This window comes from Guillardia theta (assembly GCF_000315625.1).
Source record: "Guillardia theta CCMP2712 unplaced genomic scaffold GUITHscaffold_2, whole genome shotgun sequence".
NCBI classification, from domain to species: Eukaryota; class Cryptophyceae; order Pyrenomonadales; family Geminigeraceae; genus Guillardia; species Guillardia theta.
In genome coordinates this window covers 422,274-445,414 of record NW_005434672.1, presented here as the reverse complement: position 1 = coordinate 445,414, position 23,141 = coordinate 422,274, and the positions used below count along the sequence as shown (strand labels likewise).

At 55.3% G+C, this 23,141-nt stretch overlaps 9 protein-coding genes across 9 annotated transcripts; 5 read left to right on the top strand and 4 right to left on the bottom strand.

The window, feature by feature from the left end:
* Positions 1–596: 596 nt before the first annotated feature.
* Positions 597–1,686, top strand: GUITHDRAFT_149871 (hypothetical protein; the record flags this gene model as incomplete). Its single annotated transcript, XM_005841746.1, has 2 exons — positions 597–1,012; positions 1,071–1,686. A coding segment is annotated over exon 2 (577 nt), but the record flags the coding sequence as incomplete, so codon positions are not given.
* Positions 1,687–3,922: 2,236 nt separating this feature from the next.
* On the top strand, positions 3,923–6,655 carry GUITHDRAFT_83820 (hypothetical protein; the record flags this gene model as incomplete). Its single annotated transcript, XM_005841745.1, has 2 exons — positions 3,923–4,202; positions 5,611–6,655. The coding sequence occupies 2 exons, from the start codon at positions 3,923–3,925 to the stop codon at positions 6,363–6,365; spliced, it is 1,035 nt and encodes a 344-aa protein (XP_005841802.1). The 3' UTR covers positions 6,366–6,655.
* Positions 6,656–7,229: 574 nt separating this feature from the next.
* GUITHDRAFT_63100 (hypothetical protein) lies at positions 7,230–8,663 on the top strand (the record flags this gene model as incomplete). Its single annotated transcript, XM_005841744.1, is given in 4 exon segments — positions 7,230–7,372; positions 7,439–7,877; positions 8,263–8,399; positions 8,417–8,663. The coding sequence occupies 4 exon segments, from the start codon at positions 7,230–7,232 to the stop codon at positions 8,661–8,663; spliced, it is 966 nt and encodes a 321-aa protein (XP_005841801.1).
* A 2,485-nt stretch (positions 8,664–11,148) lies between these two features.
* GUITHDRAFT_149869 (hypothetical protein) lies at positions 11,149–12,519 on the bottom strand. Its single transcript, XM_005841743.1, has 8 exons — positions 12,487–12,519; positions 12,326–12,437; positions 12,176–12,237; positions 12,000–12,131; positions 11,617–11,947; positions 11,471–11,520; positions 11,343–11,422; positions 11,149–11,293 (listed from the first exon to the last, which is right to left on the bottom strand). The coding sequence occupies exons 6-8, from the start codon at positions 11,474–11,476 to the stop codon at positions 11,206–11,208; spliced, it is 174 nt and encodes a 57-aa protein (XP_005841800.1). The 5' UTR covers positions 11,477–11,520; positions 11,617–11,947; positions 12,000–12,131; positions 12,176–12,237; positions 12,326–12,437; positions 12,487–12,519; the 3' UTR covers positions 11,149–11,205.
* Positions 12,520–13,109: 590 nt separating this feature from the next.
* On the bottom strand, positions 13,110–13,400 carry GUITHDRAFT_49918 (hypothetical protein; the record flags this gene model as incomplete). The annotated part of the gene is made up of 3 exons (XM_005841742.1): positions 13,110–13,146; positions 13,231–13,310; positions 13,365–13,400. Coding segments are annotated over 3 exons (153 nt in total), but the record flags the coding sequence as incomplete, so codon positions are not given.
* Positions 13,401–16,940: 3,540 nt separating this feature from the next.
* GUITHDRAFT_149865 (hypothetical protein) lies at positions 16,941–18,361 on the bottom strand. The gene is made up of 3 exons (XM_005841741.1): positions 17,921–18,361; positions 17,680–17,874; positions 16,941–17,477 (listed from the first exon to the last, which is right to left on the bottom strand). Exons 2-3 carry the CDS (start codon positions 17,780–17,782, stop codon positions 17,290–17,292), a joined length of 291 nt encoding a protein of 96 aa, XP_005841798.1. The 5' UTR covers positions 17,783–17,874; positions 17,921–18,361; the 3' UTR covers positions 16,941–17,289.
* Positions 18,362–19,436: 1,075 nt separating this feature from the next.
* Positions 19,437–20,024, top strand: GUITHDRAFT_149864 (hypothetical protein). The gene has a single exon (XM_005841740.1). The coding sequence runs from the start codon at positions 19,659–19,661 to the stop codon at positions 19,830–19,832; it is 174 nt and encodes a 57-aa protein (XP_005841797.1). The 5' UTR covers positions 19,437–19,658; the 3' UTR covers positions 19,833–20,024.
* A 761-nt stretch (positions 20,025–20,785) lies between these two features.
* GUITHDRAFT_63305 (hypothetical protein) lies at positions 20,786–21,103 on the bottom strand (the record flags this gene model as incomplete). The annotated part of the gene is made up of 2 exons (XM_005841739.1): positions 20,786–21,001; positions 21,047–21,103. Coding segments are annotated over 2 exons (273 nt in total), but the record flags the coding sequence as incomplete, so codon positions are not given.
* Positions 21,104–22,281: 1,178 nt separating this feature from the next.
* On the top strand, positions 22,282–22,962 carry GUITHDRAFT_99464 (hypothetical protein; the record flags this gene model as incomplete). The annotated part of the gene is made up of 1 exon (XM_005841738.1): positions 22,282–22,962. The coding sequence occupies one exon, from the start codon at positions 22,282–22,284 to the stop codon at positions 22,960–22,962; it is 681 nt and encodes a 226-aa protein (XP_005841795.1).
* Positions 22,963–23,141: the final 179 nt, after the last annotated feature.

Here is a 23,141-nt window from a genome sequence, read left to right as displayed (position 1 = left end):
TATTTTTTTCAACTGTTCGCATACACCAACAATACTTTACTTAACTTTTTCCTGGTACAAATTATTTCAGCGCAATCTTCGACGCACGTATCCGGGAACGTCATCTTAGATAACTTGTATACTACCGGTCCTTGATTTTGCATGGAAAAGTACCCCGTACATTATATAACTATATCAAGTTGCGTGCTTAATAACTACTTTTATGAATTTTATTACTGCGCGCAACCCTATAACCCTAAAAGGACAGCAACAGATATATAGGGATTGCGCCATAAAAATTAATTGACGGATTCCGTCGGGATCTACGGTTTGCAAGCCCCTCATACAGCCCGCACATGCCCAGTTTTGGTCCGTCCGTATGAGGAGCTTACAAACCGTTGATCCCGACGGAATCCGTCACATTGAATTTGTAAGCTCCTCATACAGCCCGCACATGCCCAGTTTTGGACCACCCAAGCATGGGTGGTCGAGTTGTCGGGGTTGTAGTTGAAGGGTCGATTGACTCTTTAGGGGTGGGGTAGTTTTTATCGGATGTATCCAATACACCGGTAGTCGAGTCAGTTGCGGTGCTTTTTGGTGGATAAGACGCCAGCGCACTGCATCCATGGCCTGGTTGATGCGGAGTGAAGCCTCGGAGGTAGTAGTCTACTTACAAGTATGAGGAGGATGTTGTCTTTCTCAAGAGTCTTGGAGTACATGATCGTGCGAATTTTTATGTTGATCTTGTTGATCTTGTTGAAATGAGCGTTGGGAGTTCGAATATGATAGTTTGAATATGATTGGGAAATATGATCCTACAAGAGTATTGAGATTTTTCTTGGGTCTTTTGGATAGTTTCGATGACGAGCTAAGTGTTGAGACTCTTTTGAAGCTGGTTACTGTGGAATGTTTCGATCGTTCTCTTGTGATTGTTGGTGCTGAGATTCTGACGCGGCTTGTGAGATTCTGGTTCAAGTATCTTGAGAGCAAGCTGATGCCGCTTGCTGCTCGGTGGCTATGCGCATGATACAAGGTAGCAGCTGTCAGCTCAACACCCTGCACCATCTGACAGACGTGATTCTTTGCGACAGGAAACGATGGCCACGCCTGACTTCGCAGAATCCGACGGGGCGCCAAGCATTGACTATGGCTGGATGCGATCCCTGTCGAAGGCGATGGAAGAGACTGAGCTTCCTGCCACGCTCTTGGATGCTGTACAACCTCTGGAGCGCTTTCCTGAGATCGACATGGACATCTTGACGTTTGTGGTGAAGTCCAAGAGCTCTGAGTGGCAGGAGGTGCTTCACGACCCGCAACACTTCAACCTGCCCCAATCTTACCGCATCGACTTTGCCGTGTGCATCCACGTATACACGCTGAGTGACCCTCCGGTCTTTGCAATCATCAACCGTGAGATGTTCAACCGTGATCGTCGCCAGGTGGGAGGTGGTCGCAGTATCTCACCGGCACTTGGTGCGTGTCTGCCCTACATCAAGTTTTTACGAGAGGCCCTGAGAGCGTTGCCCCAAAGGTTCAAGTACAAGGGTGAAGCTCGACGGGGAGTCAAGTGGGTCTATCCCTCGCCAGACCATCACAATCCGACCAGCCATTTCAAGACAGGGCGAAAACTGATGTGGTATGAGTACAAATCCACAAGTAAGGAGCCACAGGTGATGACACGTGTGAACTTCTGCGGGATCAACGCAGGACCGCGCACCATCTTCATAATCGATGTCTTGCATGGCTACTGGATCGAGAGCTTCAGTCTTTTTCAGGGTACCGATAGCGAGTATGAAGTGCTTCTACCCCCTCTTAGCACGTTCGAGGTAGTTTCTACTTCAAAGAATATCATCGATCCGAAGGAAACCTCTTTGCTTGAGAAAAGCGGGTTCCCGGATGTGGTGCATTTGAAGCAGATCATGGGCGAGGAGGGCGAGCTTGAACAAGCGAGGAATCCATTGAGCATCCGGTCATATCTGCTTTTGCTGGGATCGTGGACTCAAACTTTGTGGTTTGTTTTGGTCCTGCTGGTAGCCAGGCTGGCAGCTAGGCTTTCTGGGCAGCAATGCTTTGTAAAAAGCAATGCTTTTTCGGCAGCAATACTTTGTTTTTTGGCAATAATTCTAGCAGCAGTCCTGTTCGCATCCATAAAACTCCACCACGACGTAGCTGCTCTGGTACACGAGATGAAAAAGCATCGTAAACATGAAGGTATTCAAAAGCAAGGGTGTGAGACAATGCGAATTCTTGCCGTCAATGCCGACAACATGGTCAAGATAGCGAGGCTCGGTGGGATGGAAGCAATCCTCAAGGCTATGGAGCTGCACCCAGGCAGCAAGGAGGTGCAAGAGCACGGCTGCGGGGCGCTGCTGAACCTTGCCCTCAATGCCGACAACAAAGTCAAGATAGCGAGGCTCGGTGGGATGGAAGCAATCCTCAAGGCTATGGAGCTGCACCCAGGCAGCAAGGAGGTGCAAGAGCAGGGCTGCGGGGCACTACTGAACCTCGCTGGCAATGACGACAACAAGGTCAAGATAGCGAGGCTCGGTGGGATGGAAGCAATCCTCAAGGCTATGGAGCTGCACCCAGGCAGCAAGGAGGTGCAAGAGCAGGGCTGCGGGGCACTGGGGAACCTTGCCTTCAATGACGACAACAAGGTCAAGATAGCGAGGCTCGGTGGGATGGAAGCAATCCTCAAGGCTATGGAGCTGCACCCAGGCAGCAAGGAGGTGCAAGAGCAGGGCTGCGGGGCACTACTGAACCTCGCTGGCAATGACGACAACATGGTCAAGATAGCGAGGCTCGGTGGGATGGAAGCAATCCTCAAGGCTATGGAGCTGCACCCAGGCAGCAAGGAGGTGCAAGAGCAGGGCTGCGGGGCACTACTGTTCATCGCTGGCAGTGACGACAACAAGGTCAAGATAGCGAGGCTCGGTGGGATGGAAGCAATCCTCAAGGCTATGGAGCTGCACCCAGGCAGCAAGGAGGTGCAAGAGAAGGGCTGCGGGGCACTGGGGAAGCTCGCTGGCAATGACGACAACATGGTCAAGATAGCGAGGCTCGGTGGGATGGAAGCAATCCTCAAGGCTATGGAGCTGCACCCAGGCAGCAAGGAGGTGCAACAGCACGGCTGCGGGGCACTGCTGAACCTCGCCGTCAATGCCGACAACATGGTCAAGATAGCGAGGCTCGGTGGGATGGAAGCAATCCTCAAGGCTATGGAGCTGCACCCAGGCAGCAAGGAGGTGCAATTTTGCGGCTGCTGGGCACTGGGGAACCTTGCCCTCAATGACGACAACATGGTCAAGATAGCGAGGCTCGGTGGGATGGAAGCAATCCTCAAGGCTATGGAGCTGCACCCAGGCAGCAAGGAGGTGCAAGAGCACGGCTGCTGGGCACTACTGAACCTTGCCCTCAATGCCGACAACAAGGTCAAGATAGCGAGGCTCGGTGGGATGGAAGCAATCCTCAAGGCTATGGAGCTGCACCCAGGCAGCAAGGAGGTGCAAGAGAAGGGCTGCTGGGCACTACTGAACCTCGCTGGCAATGCGGACAACATGGTCAAGATAGCAGGGTTCGGTGGGAAGGAAGCATTCCTCAAGGCTATGGAGCTGCACCCAGGCAGCAAGGAGGTGCAACAGCAGGGTTGCGGGCACTGCTGAAGCTCGCTGGCAATGACGACAACATGGTCAAGATAGCGAGGCTCGGTGGGATGGAAGCAATCCTCAAGGCTATGGAGCTGCACCCAGGCAGCAAGGAGGTGCAAGAGCAGGGCTGCGGGGCACTGGGGAACCTCGCTGGCAATGCCGACAACATGGTCAAGATAGCGAGGCTCGGTGGGATGGAAGCAATCCTCAAGGCTATGGAGCTGCACCCAGGCAGCAAGGAGGTGCAAGAGCGCGGCTGCGGGGCGCTGCTGAACCTCGCTGGCAATGACGACAACATGGTCAAGATAGCCAGGCTCGGTGGGATGGAAGCAATCCTCAAGGCTATGGAGCTGCACCCAGGCAGCAAGGAGGTGCAACAGCACGGCTGCGGGGCACTGCTGAACCTCGCCGTCAATGCCGACAACATGGTCAAGATAGCGAGGCTCGGTGGGATGGAAGCAATCCTCAAGGCTATGGAGCTGCACCCAGGCAGCAAGGAGGTGCAAGAGCAGGGCTGCTGGGCACTACTGAACCTCGCCTTCAATGCCGACAACATGGTCAAGATAGCGAGGCTCGGTGGGATGGAAGCAATCCTCAAGGCTATGGAGCTGCACCCAGGCAGCAAGGAGGTGCAAGAGAAGGGCTGCGGGGCACTGGGGAAGCTCGCTGGCAATGACGACAACATGGTCAAGATAGCGAGGCTCGGTGGGATGGAAGCAATCCTCAAGGCTATGGAGCTGCACCCAGGCAGCAAGGAGGTGCAAGAGCGCGGCTGCTGGGCACTGGGGAACCTCGCTGGCAATGCCGACACATGGTCAAGATAGCGAGCTCGGTGGGATGGAAGCAATCCTCAAGGCTATGGAGCTGCACCCAGGCAGCAAGGAGGTGCAAGAGCAGGGCTGCGGGGCGCTGCTGAACCTCGCTGGCAATGCCGACAACATGGTCAAGATAGCGAGGCTCGGTGGGATGGAAGCAATCCTCAAGGCTATGGAGCTGCACCCAGGCAGCAAGGAGGTGCAACAGCACGGCTGCGGGGCACTGCTGAACCTCGCCGTCAATGCCGACAACATGGTCAAGATAGCGAGGCTCGGTGGGATGGAAGCAATCCTCAAGGCTATGGAGCTGGCCCCAGGCAGCAAGGAGGTGCAAGAGAAGGGCTGCGGGGCACTGGGGAAGCTCGCTGGCAATGACGACAACAAGGTCAAGATAGCGAGGCTCGGTGGGATGGAAGCAATCCTCAAGGCTATGGAGCTGCACCCAGGCAGCAAGGAGGTGCAAGAGCAGGGCTGCTGGGCACTACTGAACCTTGCCCTCAATGCCGACAACATGGTCAAGATAGCGAGGCTCGGTGGGATGGAAGCAATCCTCAAGGCTATGGAGCTGCACCCAGGCAGCAAGGAGGTGCAAGAGCAGGGCTGCTGGGCACTACTGAACCTCGCCTTCAATGCCGACAACATGGTCAAGATAGCGAGGCTCGGTGGGATGGAAGCAATCCTCAAGGCTATGGAGCTGCACCCAGGCAGCAAGGAGGTGCAAGAGCAGGGCTGCTGGCACTGCTGAACCTCGCTGGCAATGACGACAACATGGTCAAGATAGCGAGGCTCGGTGGGATGGAAGCAATCCTCAAGGCTATGGAGCTGCACCCAGGCAGCAAGAAGATGCAAGAGCACGGCTGCGGGGCACTGGGGAACCTCGCTGGCAATGCCGACAACATGGTCAAGATAGCGAGGCTCGGTGGGATGGAAGCAATCCTCAAGGCTATGGAGCTGCACCCAGGCAGCAAGGAGGTGCAAGAGCAGGGCTGCTGGGCACTACTGAACCTCGCCTTCAATGCCGACAACATGGTCAAGATAGCGAGGCTCGGTGGGATGGAAGCAATCCTCAAGGCTATGGAGCTGCACCCAGGCAGCAAGGAGGTGCAACAGCACGGCTGCTGGGCACTAACTGAAGCTCGCCGTCAATGACGACAACATGGTCAAGATAGCGAGGCTCGGTGGGATGGAAGCAATCCTCAAGGCTATGGAGCTGCACCCAGGCAGCAAGGAGGTGCAAGAGCAGGGCTGCTGGGCACTGGGGAACCTTGCCCTCAATGCCGACAACAAGGTCAAGATAGCGAGGCTCGGTGGGATGGAAGCAATCCTCAAGGCTATGGAGCTGCACCCAGGCAGCAAGGAGGTGCAAGAGCAGGGCTGCTGGGCACTACTGAACCTCGCCTTCAATGACGACAACATGGTCAAGATAGCGAGGCTCGGTGGGATGGAAGCAATCCTCAAGGCTATGGAGCTGCACCCAGGCAGCAAGGAGGTGCAAGAGCAGGGCTGCGGGGCACTACTGAACCTCGCTGGCAATGCCGACAACATGGTCAAGATAGCGAGGCTCGGTGGGATGGAAGCAATCCTCAAGGCTATGGAGCTGCACCCAGGCAGCAAGGAGATGCAAGAGCAGGGCTGCGGGGCACTGCTGAAGCTCGCTGGCAATGACGACAACATGGTCAAGATAGCGAGGCTCGGTGGGATGGAAGCAATCCTCAAGGCTATGGAGCTGCACCCAGGCAGCAAGGAGGTGCAAGAGCAGGGCTGCGGGGCACTACTGAACCTCGCCGTCAATGCCGACAACATGGTCAAGATAGCGAGGCTCGGTGGGATGGAAGCAATCCTCAAGGCTATGGAGCTGCACCCAGGCAGCAAGGAGGTGCAAGAGCAGGGCTGCTGGGCACTAACTGAAGCTCGCCGTCAATGACGACAACAAGGTCAAGATAGCGAGGCTCGGTGGGATGGAAGCAATCCTCAAGGCTATGGAGCTGCACCCAGGCAGCAAGGAGGTGCACTTGGGAGCCTCGGTGATTTGTGGTGTGAATCGTTGGTGGTAAGATTTTAGAATCAGGTAGCTCAGTCGGTAACCCTGAGGCTATTCTTCCTACATGCTGATTGCCAGCTCGTTTATACCTCACCAGAGCCGCTATGTCATTGATCCCACAGACCCTTCCAGCACTGAGGTTAATTTACCTCATATACGTGTCTTGAATTGCCTCCTATCTTCCATCCAGCCCTTACACTGATCGCACCAACGGACCAGCGGTGTTTCCGGCGGCACTGTTTTGCACGCCTCCTTTACGAATACTGTGTGATCCTGTTTATCCTGTTTCATCATTCAGACTGATTCACGGTCCTCCATTCCACTTCCTCCAAGTGTTCACACCTGAGTCTCCCACATGCTGACCCTTTTCATCGAGTGCCTGCTGGGTATCATGGTCCTTCAGTACTCGCTAGCAGAAAAGCTTGCGGAATCGTTCATATTGGCTTTGACCTCTCCGGCAAGAGCTTGACGAAAAGAAGGTGAATGTATAGGTATCACTTGCAGCAAGTATACCTGGAAACAGTTTACCACAAGCTGCAGTATGATTCGCTCTATAGATCAGCCAATAAATACCTGTATCTTCAGTTATCACATACTAGTAAGGCAACAAGGACACTGACCTAAAGCCATGAACGGGCATAATTTTGATAGAAATGTATTGGTCGATGGCAAGGGCAGTTTCACCTGTTCCATCCGACCGGAAAGAGAATTATGTATTATGACACCGGCGATCGGTATGAGGGGACGATGAGCTATGGGAAGAGAGAGTCCGAGACTAAGGGAAACTTTATCAAGGGAACCTACTTCTTCGCCAACGGATCCAAGTACCAAGGGCAGCACTCCAAGGATATGTTCCACGGCAAGGGCAAGTACTGGTTTCCCAACGGGTCGTCGTTTGAGGAGAAGTGGCAGAAGGACACGACCATCATCTCGAACCATGAGTTCAAGAATGGCAGCGTGTACAGCGGCAGCGTGAGGAAGGGGAGGCTGGAAGGGGAGGGGGTGCTGCTGTTTCCCGATGGTGACGAGTACCAAGGAGTCTGGCAGCGCGATCACTTTCATGGGAAGGGAGTATACCGCAGCAGGTGGGGGGACTGGTACGAAGGAACGTTTGCGGAGGGAGGAAAGGACAAGTTGGGGTCGAGAGGAGAGGAGGGAGCAGGGAAAGGACTGGCTTCGCTGACTGATGGTGATGTGTATTACGGGTCTTTCAACGCTGGTGTGCCCGACGGTAAAGGGAACGTGCTGTTTGCCGATGGAGGCATGTTGGAGGCGACCTTCGAGCATGGGAAATGCGTGGGGAGACGAACGTTTGCCAACGGTGATGTGTACGAAGGAGAGTTCAGGATGAATGAGTCGCATGGCGAGGAAAGCTTCACATTCAGGGACGGGAAAGTCTGCACAACAACGTTCGATTCCGCGTCCTTTTCCTTCGAGCGGAGGAACGGGAAGGTGCTCGAGTCAGGCGTGCACCGGAATGGGATACTGCACGGGCCAGAATGCCGAGTCACGGAGAAGGAGAGCTACTCGGGGGAGTTCTACCAGTCGCTCTACTACGGGAGGGGGACGCTGGAATTGGCAGAAAGGAATCTCAAGTACGAGGGGGAGTTTGTAGCGGGGAAGTTTGGAGGATACGGCAAGCTCCTCTACGGTCTTCATCCTCCTGGGCTGGACCCCGAGAGCGAGGAAGCGAAGTGCTACGGGGTCAGCGCGAAGCTCCCCGGGTGTGGGGTGCTGCCGGTCCATGCACGAACTCCCCTTCGTACTCACACCCTTCGAGAGCTACGTTGGGGAGTTTGATGAGGACATGTACCATGGGAAGGGGTTGTGGACTTGCCATACCGACTCCACAGCATGGAGTGCGGGGAGCAGCTACGAGGGGGAGTGGGTGTGCGGGAGGAGGGAGGGGATGGGAAAGTACGTGAGCGATGTAGAGTACACTTATCGGGAGGAAACGGCATCTACAGCGGGGAGTTCTTCCTGGACCTGCGGCATGGGAAGGGAGCGATGAGATATGACTACGGGGGCGTCTACGAAGGAGAATGGAAGCTGGGGAGGAGAGAGGGGAGGGGGACGGAAGTTTTTATCTCGGGGGGAGATGTACTTCTCCTCTGCTGGGTACATCGATCCTCTCCCCCCCAGCTCGTTAGGATGCACGTCCCCCCTGCTGAGAGCAACTGACCCTGAGAGCCGAGCCAAGGACATGGGTGAGACGATTCTATCCTCTTGTTACTTGGGGTTGAGGTGGAGATGAGATGTAAGGAGAAGCAGGGGGGGAGAGCGAGGAGGGGGTTATGGAGGAGGAAGAAGAATGACGAGGAGGGGGAGGAGAAGGAAGAGGGAGGAAGAGCACGAGCAGGAGGAGGAGGAAGAGGAGGAAGAGGAAGGAGGAGCACACGAGGAGGAGGAGGAGGCAGCACGAGGAGGCAGCACGATTGAGAATCAGAGAGGGAGGAGGGAGGGGCAAGAGGGGCGAGTGAGGTTGATGCAGGTCTTTTGAGAGAGAGGTTGTTGCACGCCGTCGGAGAAGTTCTTGAGGGAGAGAAGACAAACATGCAGCGAGGAAGTCAACATGAGACTTCTGCCGCCTTCATCGCCAATTTGGTGAGCCACGGTGTTCATCTTGTGCTGGGGAGTGTTGCTAGTTGTCAGCGATCTGCTGTGAACATGTGAAGCTGTCGAGTTGCTCCTTTCCTGTCCTGTCGTTGAGTTCTCTCTTAGGAATCGATTCTCAAGGACCTTGAGAGCCCTGGCCAGCCAAGTGAAACAGCAGAGGAGCCTCCTGACCCCGACAAGTCCGACGGCAAAGATTTAGAGTGGAAGGTTGAATCTATGACACTCTCGCCGTTCCCCTCCTCACCCTCCTTTCCCCCTTCTCGCTTTTCCTCTCTCCCACTCTCCCCTTTTCTTCTTTCGCCTTCCTACCTCCTCCCCCTCCTCTACCGCGCTCTCCTCTTCTTCCCCCTCAGCCTCTCACTTCCACCCTCCTTCTCCGATCTTTTTCTCCCCCCGGCCTCTTCCCTTCAATCCTCCACTCAACCTCCCCCCTCCCGCCCTTTCGTCCACCTTCCACTGTCGCCCAACTATCCTCCCTCTTTCCTCTCGTCTCCTCCCCTCCCTTCTCCTCCTCCCCACCTCATCTCTTACGCGTCTTCCAACAGGAGGAGGAGCTCGCCAGGATCCGCAGCGCTCCAGCAGGTTAGCAGCAGCTAACAGCTTCCTAACTGCAGTCGTCTGGGACATCCTCCCGCAAGACACGAAACTCGCTCTCTCCTCCAGCCTCGCGTGTCGTCAGACCGTCAAGCATGTTCTCGCCGTCCTCCAGTTCTCCTCCTTCCCCCGCGTCGTCTCCTGGTACTCTCCAAGAAGGACAGGGATGGGTCAGAGCTGCAGCTGCTGCTGCAGCGACGGCGGCGAAGGCGAAGGCGGCGGCAGTAGCAGAAACCCTCAGCTGTCCACCCTGCCCTCAGTGGTATCCTGGTTCATGTTGCCTGTCAAACAGTCTCTCGAAGCAGCAGTGGAAGAGCAGGGGCAGGGGCAGGGGCAGGGGCAGGATCTCAAGCGGTTTCTCGAAGGCTACACGGCGCTGGCGCAGGGGATGTACGAAATGACGAGAGAGGAGCCTCCTCTGGTGCTCCTGGGGGGAGCAGGAGAAAGTGAAGACGCTGCGGTAGGAGGAGGAGAGAGGAGCCGGTGCTTGCACGGCAGTTAACGATGATGATGCAGGTGCTGAAGGCTTGCCTGTGACGGAGACTGTGGATGAAGATGCCGTCAGTGACAACATGGATGGGGTTCGCTCTGCCAGCGACAAAGAGGATGAGAGGAGGAGCATTGAGAGTGTCTGATTCAGATAGGGAAGTAAGTGAGTTGTGGTTCGGAGACAGCAGCGCAGATGTGAAGATTTGAAGAATGTGACGATGTGAGCTTTTGGAAAGAGGGTTTATTCTCTTGATGTCATGCTCGAATAAAACAAGTGATTTGTTATCCCGTGTCCTTGCAGGGAGTGCTACGTGCGAGCAGTGAATTGGAGGTAGGGGAAGGGGAAATGGATGGACGTGGTAAGCACATGGTTCCAAGCAACTCGAAATTCCCTTTGCGGGTGCCGACGAGGAGCATGTTCATGTGGTGGAATATAGGAGAGGTCATAATTGATGAAACAGGTCAAGTGCGGAGGATTCGGCCATTCAAGTACCTTGGACTTGCACGGTACTGGGATGACATAACAGACTACAACACAAGGAGGAACATCAACAAAGCGAGGGTGGTCATGAATGAAGTGGAGATTTTGTGCTTCATCACAGACGTAGAACGAAAAACTCCGATTACCCCCTTCCTTGAAACATCCCCGCCCTCTCACTCAAAACTTTGAGTTGATTGTGCATGAAGATTTTCGAACGCTTGTCTGCTCACGCATGAGCACAAAGCGAGAGCTGGAACAGAGTGATGTTGAGATGTGCCCTAGGCTGATGGCAGCATGTTGGCGCTCTTGGTGAATTGCGCACCACCAGCAAGGTGTAAAAGATGAGACAGGAAATGTTCAGAACTTTTGGGGGGACAGCAAGAGTGCAAGGCTTTGGGGGGGGGGGGGGAGCACTTGAGAACGTTTAAGGGGGGAGGGGGGGGGAGGGCGGGGGAGACTCCGGACGTAGAAGAAGATGTCTGCGGCAGCAAGAGAAGAAATAATTTACAGAATACAAGATCCCCACGCTGTGACGACCGGTTGTCATCGCCCCAGTCGAACATACCGGTTCAGAAACGCCCCGTCCTCGTCGTCCTGCCCCGTCATCATCCGCACCGTCGTCCCTCTCCACCTGCGATCTCCGTCATGGGGAGAGGGGCAGGGGCAACGACGTCACGCACTCGCGCTCGCGCTCTCTGGAGAGGCGGAGGAAGGGGTCCTCTGCCGGCAGCGCTCTTGAGTCGTCCACCTCGTCCCCGTCCTGATGACTGGAGCGTCAGGTCCTCAGAAATGGAGCGAAGAGTTTCACCTCCATCGTCCTGTCGTCCAGGACCGTCCGAAACGACTGTCGGCCGGAAGCTGAGAATGCGGGTTTACAACATGCCAGGAAGGTGACAAGGGTGGTAGCAGGGAGTAAGAGCTGGGTAGGCGACAAGGCGAGAAGGCAACGCTTACAGGAAGTTGGACGAGCGGCTGACAAGTCTGCTCTGGGGTTTGTCTCTGCGCTGTCAGAGCTGAGCTCTCCACTCGCTCTGTGCTCATCGTCTCCAGCTGCCTTAGCCTGCGACTCCTCTGCCTGCCCTCTGAGAGGATGCAGCCGGATCCTCCGCGAGCTCGAAGGAGCGTTCTGAGACTCTGGCGCAGCCGAAATGCCCGAGCGAGGCCTGCTGGGCAGGTTGTAGCGATCCCTCAAGGCCTGTCTCCCATCTTGGCTGCTCCTGGTGGGGTTGGGGTTCCTGGCGTACTCGTGGCTGGCCGTGTTCCTCTCGATTAGTGCTGAACGTCCCTGCCCGAGCCTGAGATCAGCTGGGCAGGAACGATAAGGGAAAGCGGTTTGCCTGGATCCGGTGGCGGTATCGGAGGACGCCTGTGCTCCTGTCCTGGTTCTGCCACGAGCTCTCGGACGATCCTCCGCTGCTTCCCCGTGGGTTGGCGAGAGAAGGGAAGCGGAGGTCGTCAGGAGGAGAAGCCTGCATGGAGATAAGACGGCGATCAAGACTATGCATGTGCGCACTTGATGTTCTCGCTGCGCTCCAGGGCGGTTCAGACGATCTTCTGGTCGGGAAGGACTTGACTCTGAAGAAACTGAGAGTAAGTGCTCGCTGCTCCTCCCCCGCGCCTCTCTCTCCATCCCCAGCTCCTCCCCAGCTCCAGCTCCTGCAACCTGAGTTGGCCGTCCTTGCATCGTAGATCTGAGCGGCGGAGGCGATGACCTCCCTGGGACGGCCTGGTGAGCGGGGGCGAAGGGACAGAGGTCGAGGGCATCACCGAGAAGTCTGCAAGCACTTGTTGATTAAATCTCTCTTCTCCAGACAGTCTGCCCACTGAGGTCAGGCGAGAGACCCCGGGGCCAGGGGTCTCGTGCAATCACCATGGTGGGCAATGCCAGCAGCGTCCAGGACGCCCTTGAGCTTCCTCACGCTCCACAGCCTGAAGAAGGGAGGAGTTTGGTCAGCTATCTAGCAGACGCAGAGCTCGTCTCGCTCAGCGCTGATGACCTCGGGTCCTGGTCTTGCGCTGCTGTGGAGCATCGTCACCACTCCTCCACCTACCCGCGACAGCTCATCCTTACCTCTCAGACTGTCGGTCTCGACCTCCGCGTCGTCTCGGTGCACCTGCCCCCCCCCCTCTTATCATCGCGCTCCTCGTCCTCGCCCACCGCCAGTTCTCACATGCTGCGTTCTCGTCGAGGTTGGCAGCTGCCGCCGATGGTGGGAGGGAACTGGGCGAGTGCTGTCTCTGCTCTGACTGTGCAGGAAACCCCTCCGCATCCCGAAGATGGGATGGTGACCCTCCTGGCTCTCCCCTTCTTCCCGCAGCTCCGCAGCGGAGTAGGAGGAAGGAGCCGCTGCTCGGGGAGGCGTCGACACTGAGGCGCTGCCGGAGGATGTGGACGGAGCTCTCACTTCCTCCTGCGGCTCACGGGTCTTGCGGGCCTCGTACTCGGTGTCATCCGTCGGGAGCTCGAACCTGCACAGGGGGCAGCTGGAAGCGAAACAAATGGTGAGCAGGAGACGGGAAGGGGAGGGTGCGGAGAGGAGCTGCACCGCAGGAACGTCAGCACGGTACCTGTTGGTCTGCTTCAGCCAGGGAAGGATGCAGTCTTGGTGGAAGAAGTGCCCGCAGGTTATTTGCATCACTTCATCCCCCTGACGCAACAGGGTCGGTTGCGCGAGGAAGGAGCAAACAGCAAACAGCGTCACCATCTCGAAATCCGACAGGCAGATGGAGCAGCTCTGCCGCCCTCCCTTCTCCCGCTGAGTCTTGGGGGTCCACCTCAGCTTCAACATCCTCTCGAGGACCTGCGAAGAAGCAGGAGGCGCCTGCCTGCTCTCAGACTCTGCCAGCGATCTCGAAATCGCCTGGAGGACCCGTCACTGCCCTTGCCCACGGCTCGCTCCTCTCCTCCTAACAGGCCCACCTCCATCAGCTCGTGGTCCTCACTGAGAATGTTGCTGGCGCTCCTCCGCATCTCAGCGATGATCCTGTCGGCGGCAAGAGACAGCTGCGAGCAGGCGTCACTCTCCAGCTACCGCGAGCAGCGTCAGGCACATGATCCCCGTCGATGCTGTTGGAGAGCTGCGCCAGCACAAACTGCCTCAACACTTCCTCGGTCATAACGAGGCCCGTGGGCGTCACAAACACTTGCGGCCTCGTCACCTGCAGGGGCTTTCAGCGCTGCCGGTCAGTGAGCCGCCGCCTCCTACCCTCTCCGATCGATGCTCCAGAGGCCCTCCGCATCGTGAGCACCGGTCCTGCGGTCCTTCGCCCGGGCTGACCCGCAGCGAGACGCCGCAGGCCGGGCAATAGTATGCGTCCACCAGCGACGAGGCTGCTCCCATGCCCTTCTTAACCGAACTCGGTCCTGTGGGAGGGCATGCTGCAGGCAGGCAGAGGAGATGGAGCACACAGCAAGTTAGAATCCAAGTGTTCGCAGAGAAATGTGCTTTCGGACTGATTGGACTACCGATCAGGCAACCAGCAAATCCCTGCCCCTCCCTCCCTCCCTATATCAACTTGCTCCCTCCCTCAACTTCTATTGCTACCTCGCCCCTCATTCACTCCCTCTCTTCCTACCTCATCCATCTCTGACTCTCCCACTCGCTCCCTCCCGTTCTCTTGCTGTTCATCGCGATTCCACTGCATTACTGCAATCCACGATCGCGACCTTCCTCCAACACACCACTCAAACCGTCCCCTCCTGATCCTTCCATCGTCTCTCGAAGATATCTTCCCATCCTCCTGCCGCTATCCCAACATCACTGAGCCCCTTTCGCGCCCACCCCTGCATGACGTTGCCATTGGAATTGCCGTTGCAGTGTAACGGCGCAATACAACACCGTGCACTGGGCTGGGCGGCCGGGGCCCGGGCGGGCCCGGCCCGGCCGGCAATGACGAGGATGACTACTACCGTAGTACTGAACGGAAGATGATCTTAAACCGATCAGACAGCCAGGGGTGGGGGGGGTTGCCGCAGTCACCCCCTACCCTACTAACCTGGGCCACGGTACTATATTATACCGTAGTACCCGGTGACCGGTCAGATCTTGTGGCGAATCTAGCGTTGGTCTCTCCCGTATGGGACGCGGTGGAGCTGGCGTCTGACCTGTTATCTCTGATGTCTTCCGACCGTGACAATCCAGCTGCAATGCCTGAGAATCAGGCAGATTACGTGATGACAGCGGCTTGCGATGCAGGAAATGTGGAGAACGAAAGTAGTTTTGACAAGTTACCAGATCCCAAGACAAGGTCAGAGATGTTACGTCGTCCGGATCGGCATCTTTGGGAGCAGGCTGAAAAGGAGGAAATTGCGAAGATCGAAAGTCGTGGGGTCTGGGAAGTTGTTACGCGTGATCAGAAAAACAGGGAGTCAAATCATTCCGTCCTTGCTCGCGCCTTGTGGGTGTATGCTTCAAAACGAGACTTGAAGGGCAAGATCTTGAAACGAAAGGGGCGGCTAGTTATCATGGGCAACTTACTTCCTTCATCTGAAGAATTGTTTGCACCGACTACATCGTTGGACAATATCCGGCTCTTGCTGAGCATCGCGGCAGGCAACCGTTGGAGAATCACATTCAGGGATATCTCTGCTGCTTTCTTGTATGGTGACTTGGAGGTTCCTGTGTATTTGATTCCTCCAGATATCATGAGTCTTCCTCCTGAGTGCCTCCTCAAAGTCTTGAAGTCGCTCTATGGACTTCGCATTGCACCAAGGAGATGGTATCTTAAGTTCACGCAGGTGTTGAAGACGGTGGGAGCAAGTGGGATAGGACATGATGAGATCATCTACCGATACTCCAACTGTGCGGGGGACGTCTTGCTTCTGACTGTCTTCGTGGATGACTTACTCATTGTCTCTCAAACTGAAGCAGTTAAGATTGAGTTTCTTGAGAAGCTCAACACAGTATTCGACTTTTCAGGGAGTGAGGCAACCGGTACCTTCTTGGGCATTAAAATAGAACAGAATGACGATCAGGGTCGGATAACTTTGTCACAACAGCATTTCATTGAAAAGATTGTTGAACGCTTTGAAATCGTTGCCAGAGGTGTCAAAACGGTATTACCTGGTCACTATCTCAAGACTTATCACTTGGAGGGTAAGTTGTTGAACAAGAAGGAAGTCCGCACTTATCAGAGTCTTCTGGGGTCCATTCTCTACGTGGCAAATTGTACGCGGGTTGATATCGCATTCGCGACGAGCGTCCTTAGTCGCTTTGCTCGGGCTCCTAGGCAGTGCGATATGGATGCCTTAATTCATCTTCTACAGTACCTTTACACTACTCGGGAGGTTCAGATCGTATACCATTGTCACGGAGTATCTTACCACCAGGAGTGTTTTGTCAATGAGATGATTGCATTCAGTGATGCTGGTTGGGGTACCGAGATTATTACGAGACGGAGTCAAAGCGGATATGGAATCGTTCTGAATGGTGGGGTAGTCGTCTTTGGTTCAAAAATGCAGAAGGTTGTTGCCCTGAGTTCTTCAGAAGCTGAAATTTATGCTGCCACCACATGCGCGAAACTAGTCAAGCTTTATAGAAATCTCTTGGGTCAGATGGGATTTACGCAGACTCGTCCTACTCTCTTGCTAATCGACAATGAACCATGTCTGAGGCTTTTGTGGGACAAGCGAAGTTATAGTCGACTCAAACACATTGATATTCGAACGAAGTATGCTGTTGATTTGGTAGAAAAGGACGAGCTCTATCCAGAAAAGATTCATACTTCTTATCAGCCTGGTGATTTGCTGACGAAAGTTCTGCCTTTGAATCGGTGGAGGCTCCTTGGTGAATTTCTCTTCGGAGACCCCTTACCGGATATGCTGCTCTGAGGATGCTCGCCTGTCATGCTCTCTGCGCTTCATGCTCTCTGCGTTTCTGTCAGGGACAGTGCTACTCTGTTCCCATGCCGTCAGTCGTCAAAGTTGTATGCCCCGTGTGTGATTGACGGTGATCCGAGCTCCAGTCTCCGACAAGGAGATTCAACCGATCCTGCTGCGGTGGCTTCCAGGCTTTATCTTCCGTCTTTTCTCCGATTCAGGGAGGGTTTCTCGGACCCTTGCCACCGAGTCCGTGTCGCTCGAGAATTGTCAGTCTTCCGTCTTCTATCCGATTCAGGGAGGGTGTCTCGGGTGATGTCACCGAGGAGACTCTCATGGAGAACGTGAAGGAATCGGATGAATCGGAAGGAGGATAAAGACAGACACGTCTTCCTCAAGCCTGTGGCTAGCTGCAACCAAGACATCTGTTCTAGGTTAGTATCTTAGAAACTCGCTCATCCTGATCTATGGAACCCATGACGGTAGTGAACGATGAAATTGAATGGCCAAAAATGAAAATTGAGAAAGAAATGACGGATGAGTCGAGATCGATAAGTCATGTGGTTGAAATGAAAGCGCTGACGTCAAAAATGATTGTGCCTTGGCAAAACAATGATCCCCGGGGTAGATAGGATAGAAAGGGCCCATAGATTAGAAACGAGAAAATTGTGTTCAAAACAATCAGAGATCAATCAATGCATTGCAAGAATTCTGAACCTGATCTCTGGAGCTTGATTGGAATTCTAAATTCTTGGCATCATCAATGGGTGGAGATGTCTTCATTGCTCAATGCGCAAGCTTCAGAGAGGTCACATGATGACCAATCCCATCATGAGGATCAGGTTGAAGAGGTGGAGGAGCTGTCTGACTTGAAAGATGCAGATGTGTTCAGGACTTAGTCTTGAGCTGACACTGCAGGCAGCTGGGAAGAGTTTATGATGGAAGGTGAGGAGGAGCACAGGTGCATGCGGACAGCGCAGGCGGATGAGGAGAGTCTCTGTGGCATGCGGATGGTACAAGCTGAGGAACCCGAGTGCACGAGCATCAGGATGCGCTAGAGGAGGACAGCGCAGGTGCTGCAGGAGTGCTGCTGAAGCGCAAGCGCTGGAGGAGCAGCGCAGGCCCTACGATGGTGGGGAGAAGCCGCAGCGCAGGTGGAGGAGCAGCACAGGTGCACTGTTGGCGGGGTGCGACCGCACTGCATCCGCAGCGCAAGCGGAGGAGGAGCGCAGGTGTCACAGGAGGAGAAACGCAGGTGCACCAGGGTGCACACTTGAAGCGAAGGAGGAGCGCAGGAGGCATGCAAGATGGGGGATGAGCCTGTGCAGAACGGTTGATGGAGTGGTAGCAGCAAGATGACCTTGGAGAGGAGAGCAGCATGGAAGTCAGCTTGGGAAAGATGTTGATGGTCAGGTGATGGGAGCAGCTGACAACGCTGCAAGAAGCTAGAGCGATCGTTGGAAAGGAGGACATCGCAGGGGACAGCTGCTTAGCTGTCAAGCAGATGATTTTGACAAGCTGAGAAGGTTGCAGACTTCTGACTTGCTTCCCAAAGGGAGGGTGTAAGAACTCAGGTTCTGACAAACCTCTCAGAAGTTCTTTCAGACGCGATAAGTTCAAGGGATGCGTCTAATCAGGTTGTGAACCAAGTGAAGCCTGCAGGTCCAAGCTAGTGGGCTGGAGCTTAGTCTATGACTTAGAAGATCCGGTTGGTTGGAGCCTGGGGAAGCTGAGGCGACGCCGGAGGAATCAAGAGGCGCCGGCTGTCGAAGAGGCAGCACTCGTACAGTGGTGGAAGTAAGGCGGTGGTGTGTGAAGGGAAGCTGTTTGGTTGGTCTTGCTGCTACGAGTGTTGGGAATAAAGTGCTGGGGATTGTTGGGAAGTTGATCTGAGTTATCTGAGGTGTTTGGTTGGCTGTGAAAGTCATTGGTGTCTTCGTGCGCACATCATCTGTGAGTCTTGGTCTTTGGACTTATCAGTCAGCTGTTGAGCTGTTCTACTAGTCATTCATCTGTGCACAGACTCTAGGAGTCAGGAATTGATTCCAATATTTACTACTAGCCGTTAACAGGTACGGTCGTCGGACGGGTCACCATCATCATTATCGGTGCCATTGCCAGGTACTTCACCACCTCCCTGCCAGGGAGTCCAGTGCGGCACCGTCGGGCACTGGAGGGGTCCCCCCGGGGGGTCGGAATAAAAGGCTTCATGTAAGGGTGGGGTACCGGGTGACTGGCCATTCAATTGGTACCGGTCGGCGATTGCCGGGGAGCGAAAGGTACCGTGCTAGCCGTACGGTAGTCAGAAGGGTGGGTACTGTAATGGTAGCCTCCACTGCAGTGCGGCAGGGGCCTGATGAGCCCCCGGCCGCACTCCGAGAGGGGGTGGGTCATGGTACACTAGGGGTGGGGTCATCAAGGTGTAGCAGTCTAGTAGACGGACCCGGCTCCAAAGTGCGATGGCGGAAAGAGAACACTGTCAAAATGAAGCCGCAACAATGGCAGAATCGCCGCCGTCAGTTCGCCGCAGCTGGTCGTGTTAGGGGCCATGGCTCAGGGCCTGGCAGAGAAGAAAGTGTGTAATCACGAATGACGGCATGGAAGGAAAGAGATAGTAGTCTGGCAGAAGTGAAAGTCTTATTCAGTGAGGGTGACGGCAGTGAGATTCAAACATGGTGAAATGCAGCATGGTGCAACCGTGTGATAGAGTTCTAGAACAGAAAAGGAAAAATGGAGCTCTTCTGTTCAACTTGGAGTTGAGGAGAAGTTCCTTGCTTCTGTATTTGAACATTTTAGATACACCGAAAGGCAGGGAAGAAAGGAAAAGGTACTTAGGTTTCCACACAATACCAAGAGGTATTGTCGTTCAAAATCAAATCCTTTCTTAGGAATGCAGTACCCGAAATTTTCACTCTTTGCTGACTCCCTTCGTCTGATGATCTTTTTTTTATTGCAGATCGTGAAGGAGTACACAAACAAGGAGTTTCAAGAGGCACGTCATGTTTGAATAGCTGAATCAACCAAGGCAGCGTGTACCTAAAGGGAAGGTTTTTTATTGAGACGGAATCGATACAATCAGGGCGACAGCACAAATCGGTCGGAAGGCAGAGCAATGAAAGGAATTCATAGCAACGAAAAATCTGGACAAAAAGGTCTGTTTTATTCCAGCAAGTGTCATATGGATGCAAACCTGCACGACAAGGACCTTGTGACCTGGTCTCGTTCTCCGCTCAACGAAGAATTCGTTCCTACTGGAGGCAGAATAGAGTGGAAGAACGGTCAGACAGAAATAGTGGTGCATGCAGGTATAGCGCAGAGCAAGCCATTCGACTTGTCCGTCACAGGAAATTGAAAGAGTCATGTTGAAGCCTGCGGATATTGCGACTAACTGCAATTCCCCCGATGCGATGATTATGTTATTGATTCCCAGTTGAAGAATGGTGTACTGATGTTTTAGAACGTATCCTTTGCATTGATAATAGAGAAGACCGATCGTATTCATATTTATTTGTTTTTATTCATGAATACAGCGCAACTGAAACTGAGGTTCAAGCAGCAAAGGCTGCAATGCATTTACATCAAGACACTACCAACAGCACCCAAATTATCCTCCAGATCTTTTATGCGCTGTTGCTTGTTTTCGTCGAAACTGTACCTTGACAGTGATGCTCTCCTTTCCTCCATGCAGAAATCCTCGTCGTCGTACACAAGATTCATTTGGGCTATGGGCGCTGAAGAAGCAGTGGCGCTCTCGCTCTGTCCTGCATCTTCTGGCGCATTTGTTTGCGTCTCTTCTGCTGACTTGGATGCCGAGCTCTGGGCCGCTGCAGCTTCAGGTTGGGCATAGGGTGCAGGTGGAGGTGCAGGAGCGGGAGGAGGAGTGGGCACGGGGGGTTGTTGGTAAGGAGGATATTGAGGATGTGGAGGGTAGGGCTGCCCAGGGGGAACAGGCGGAGCTCCGTATGGGTACTGAGGGTGTCCCATGTAGCCGTTCTGCAACAAAACTCGGCGTCAAGGCACTGGCACATACTCAGACCCCTCTCACCATCGGAGGAGGGTATGGCTGTCCGTACTGTCCGGGAGGAGGATATCCAGGCTGAGGAGGCCATCCAGGAGGCGCTCCCATGGGATACTGGCCCATCGGGGGTGCATACGGCTGCCCAGGAATCGCTCCTGGGGGGGCAGGGGGTCCTGGAGGACCAGGAGGGCCTGGTGGGAGTGGAGCACCAGGAGGAGGAGCGCCAGGAGGGAGAGGAGGCTGGGCGGCCCCTGCTCTATTCGGGTCCATTTCTTGGTTTTCAGCCTCTACAGGTTCAAATCAAACCACACGCGAGGCGGCAGGCCAAAGTCACCTTCGACCCCGTCCATTCCCACGACGTCGAAGCCGAACTGATCCCTTCCCTCCTTGGCGTTGGGCACCCGCGTGATCTCTTCCTTGTGGACATACAGGCAGTGCGTCTTGAGTGCCGTTGCCGTGTTGAGTTTCTTGTGGCATGTGTTGCACTGGAAATGTTTCGTCCTCTGCACAACCACAGTCACATGACGGAACACCAAGGGCGACGAGACCTGATGCTGCACTAGCGTTGTCTCGTCATCGAAAGTTCGCTCAGGTCCACAGTACCAGCTGAGAGGACGGGGTTAGATGTGAGCTCAAAGGATTCAGCGAGGCAGCAGCAGAGTCTAACTGATCTGCGTCTCGGGATCATCCCACATCACAAACAGGCTGTGCTTCATCGCTCGATGACAGAGGGAGGAAGAAGAGCACAGCAGAGGTCTCAAACAAGCATGTTTCATCAACACACAGCATGCTATCGGAAACGCGCCCTTCTGTTGTCTTTCCCTCGATGCCCTCACAGCAACAGGGGGTTGTTCTAGGAGGAGGATGTTTGTTCTAGTTGTCAGAGCTTGCATGCAGCAAGTCGTCCTCTTGCTCCTCCTCCCTTACCAGTATGGCTTCGATTCCTTTTTCCTCTTTCGCCCCATGGCGCCCGTTCTGACGCTCCTCGTGCCCTCCCCTCCTACTCAGGTCATGGGGGTAGTTTAATCAAGGGTGGGGGTACATGATCTATAGTGCGATCGTCCTTGAATGGCCACAGGTCAAGAGTATACCCAATTTTACATTTTGTCTACATATGAACTATGAGACCATACTGTATGTAGTTGCAACACACCCTTGTGATTGCAGGTTATGTTGTATGATGGGGTCTATCGTGAGGTGGTGGGGTATAAAACCAGCAGGGGGTTCAACAATGTGGTTCAGAGCGGGGATGCGGGCCAGTCGACCGCACTGGAGGCCCCTGGGGCCCGGGTGCCCGGCCGGCGGCGGCGGCGGCGGCCCAAGGCCTGAGGAGCCGCTGAGCCTGGCGAGCCGCCCTGACTCGCCTCGCCGTGAGGCGGCATCATCATCGCAGACTCGACCCGGTGCGGCCGCCCGGGGCCAGCCTCAGTCCACGGCCGCCCGGCGCCTGGGCCGCCCCGCCGAAGTGCCATGATGCCGCTATGCCGCCGCCCGCAGTCACGGTGCCGCAGAGGCTCCCCAGAGTCTATCCTTGGCAGTGTCTTTCAAGCCTTCGGGGCCGGGCCGGCCGACTCGAGTCCACGGGCCCGCCCGACCCGGCCCACTGCCGACTGAGACGGTGCAGTGCCGCGGTGTAACACATGCCGGCATGGTGGCCGGCCCCGGGTCGGATCCGATCATCATCGGACTCCGGAACGAGTGATGATTAGAGGAACGAAAGTTCCGGGAAAGCAGAACTTTGAGTGCAATATCAGGAACTTCTCGCAGGTTGTCAACTGACAGCATGATGCTGTCGCGAATGCGGCGGAGGAGCGCGGGGGAGGAGGAGGAGCGGAGGGGCAGAGAGACAGAAGAGCACGCGTGGAGACTGTCATGTGACCAGCACTCGAGGATCCTGATCGAAGTGGCAGCGCATGTCGCCTCCATCTACACCCTCCTGGTGGAGCTGTACGCCGTGACTTTCGATGTCCGGCCGCTGGCGACGTGGGTCATCGTCTTCTCGTGCATGGCCGACTCCATGCTGTCCGTCGACTTCATCGTCAGCTTCTTCACGAGCTACTGGTGGCTGTCGGGCGAGGGGGTGTGGAAGCAGGAGTTCGACCTCTCCAGGATCAGCTGGCGGTACCTGACTGGCTCCTTCCTCATTGACGTCTGGAGCATCTTTCCCGCACAGCTCCTGCTCAAGGTCGTCGACCCTCTCGGCATCATGGAGGACCCAGGCATCTCCATCATCCGCGTCCTCGAGGTGCTCAAGTGCCTCCGCTCCCTGCGAGCGTTCAAGCAGATCCACACCTTCCAGCACGCCACCGTCATTCACTCCAAGCGCGTCGAGAGCCTCTCAGCCGTGGTCCTCTTCCTCCTCCTCTGCCACTCTCTCGCCTGCATCTGGTTTTGGTTCGCCAGGGAGGAGGCCAAGGGCTCCACCCCGAGCTTCTTCAACAGAGACACCTGCACCAACCGGTAGGCTTGCCGTCCGGCGAGGAAGAGAGGGGAAGGTATGCTTGCGGATCGGGCGCTGACTACCCGCTGCTCTCCTTGCAGGCAGGCGCTCCTCGCCTCCTCGCAGAGCGTCCAGTACTCGTGCGCGCTGCTGTGGGCGTGCAGACCATGACGACCGTCGGAATGATATCTCCCCTCTCTCGG

Excerpts from the sequence above, each read along its gene's own strand:
- GUITHDRAFT_149869 (XM_005841743.1), bottom strand. Across the intron at positions 11,294-11,342 it reads TCCAGAGAGCGCGAGCGCGA|GTGGAGAGGGACGACGGTGC; the intron begins GTGCGTGACGTC and ends CGGAGATCGCAG.
- GUITHDRAFT_149865 (XM_005841741.1), bottom strand. The coding sequence starts at position 17,782 with ATGCCTCCTGCGCTCCTCCTTCGCTTCAAGTGTGCACCCTGGTGCACC. Across the intron at positions 17,478-17,679 it reads CCGCTTGCGCTGCGGATGCA|AGACTCTCCTCATCCGCCTG; the intron begins GTGCGGTCGCAC and ends CGCATGCCACAG.
- GUITHDRAFT_149864 (XM_005841740.1), top strand. The coding sequence starts at position 19,659 with ATGGATGCAAACCTGCACGACAAGGACCTTGTGACCTGGTCTCGTTCT.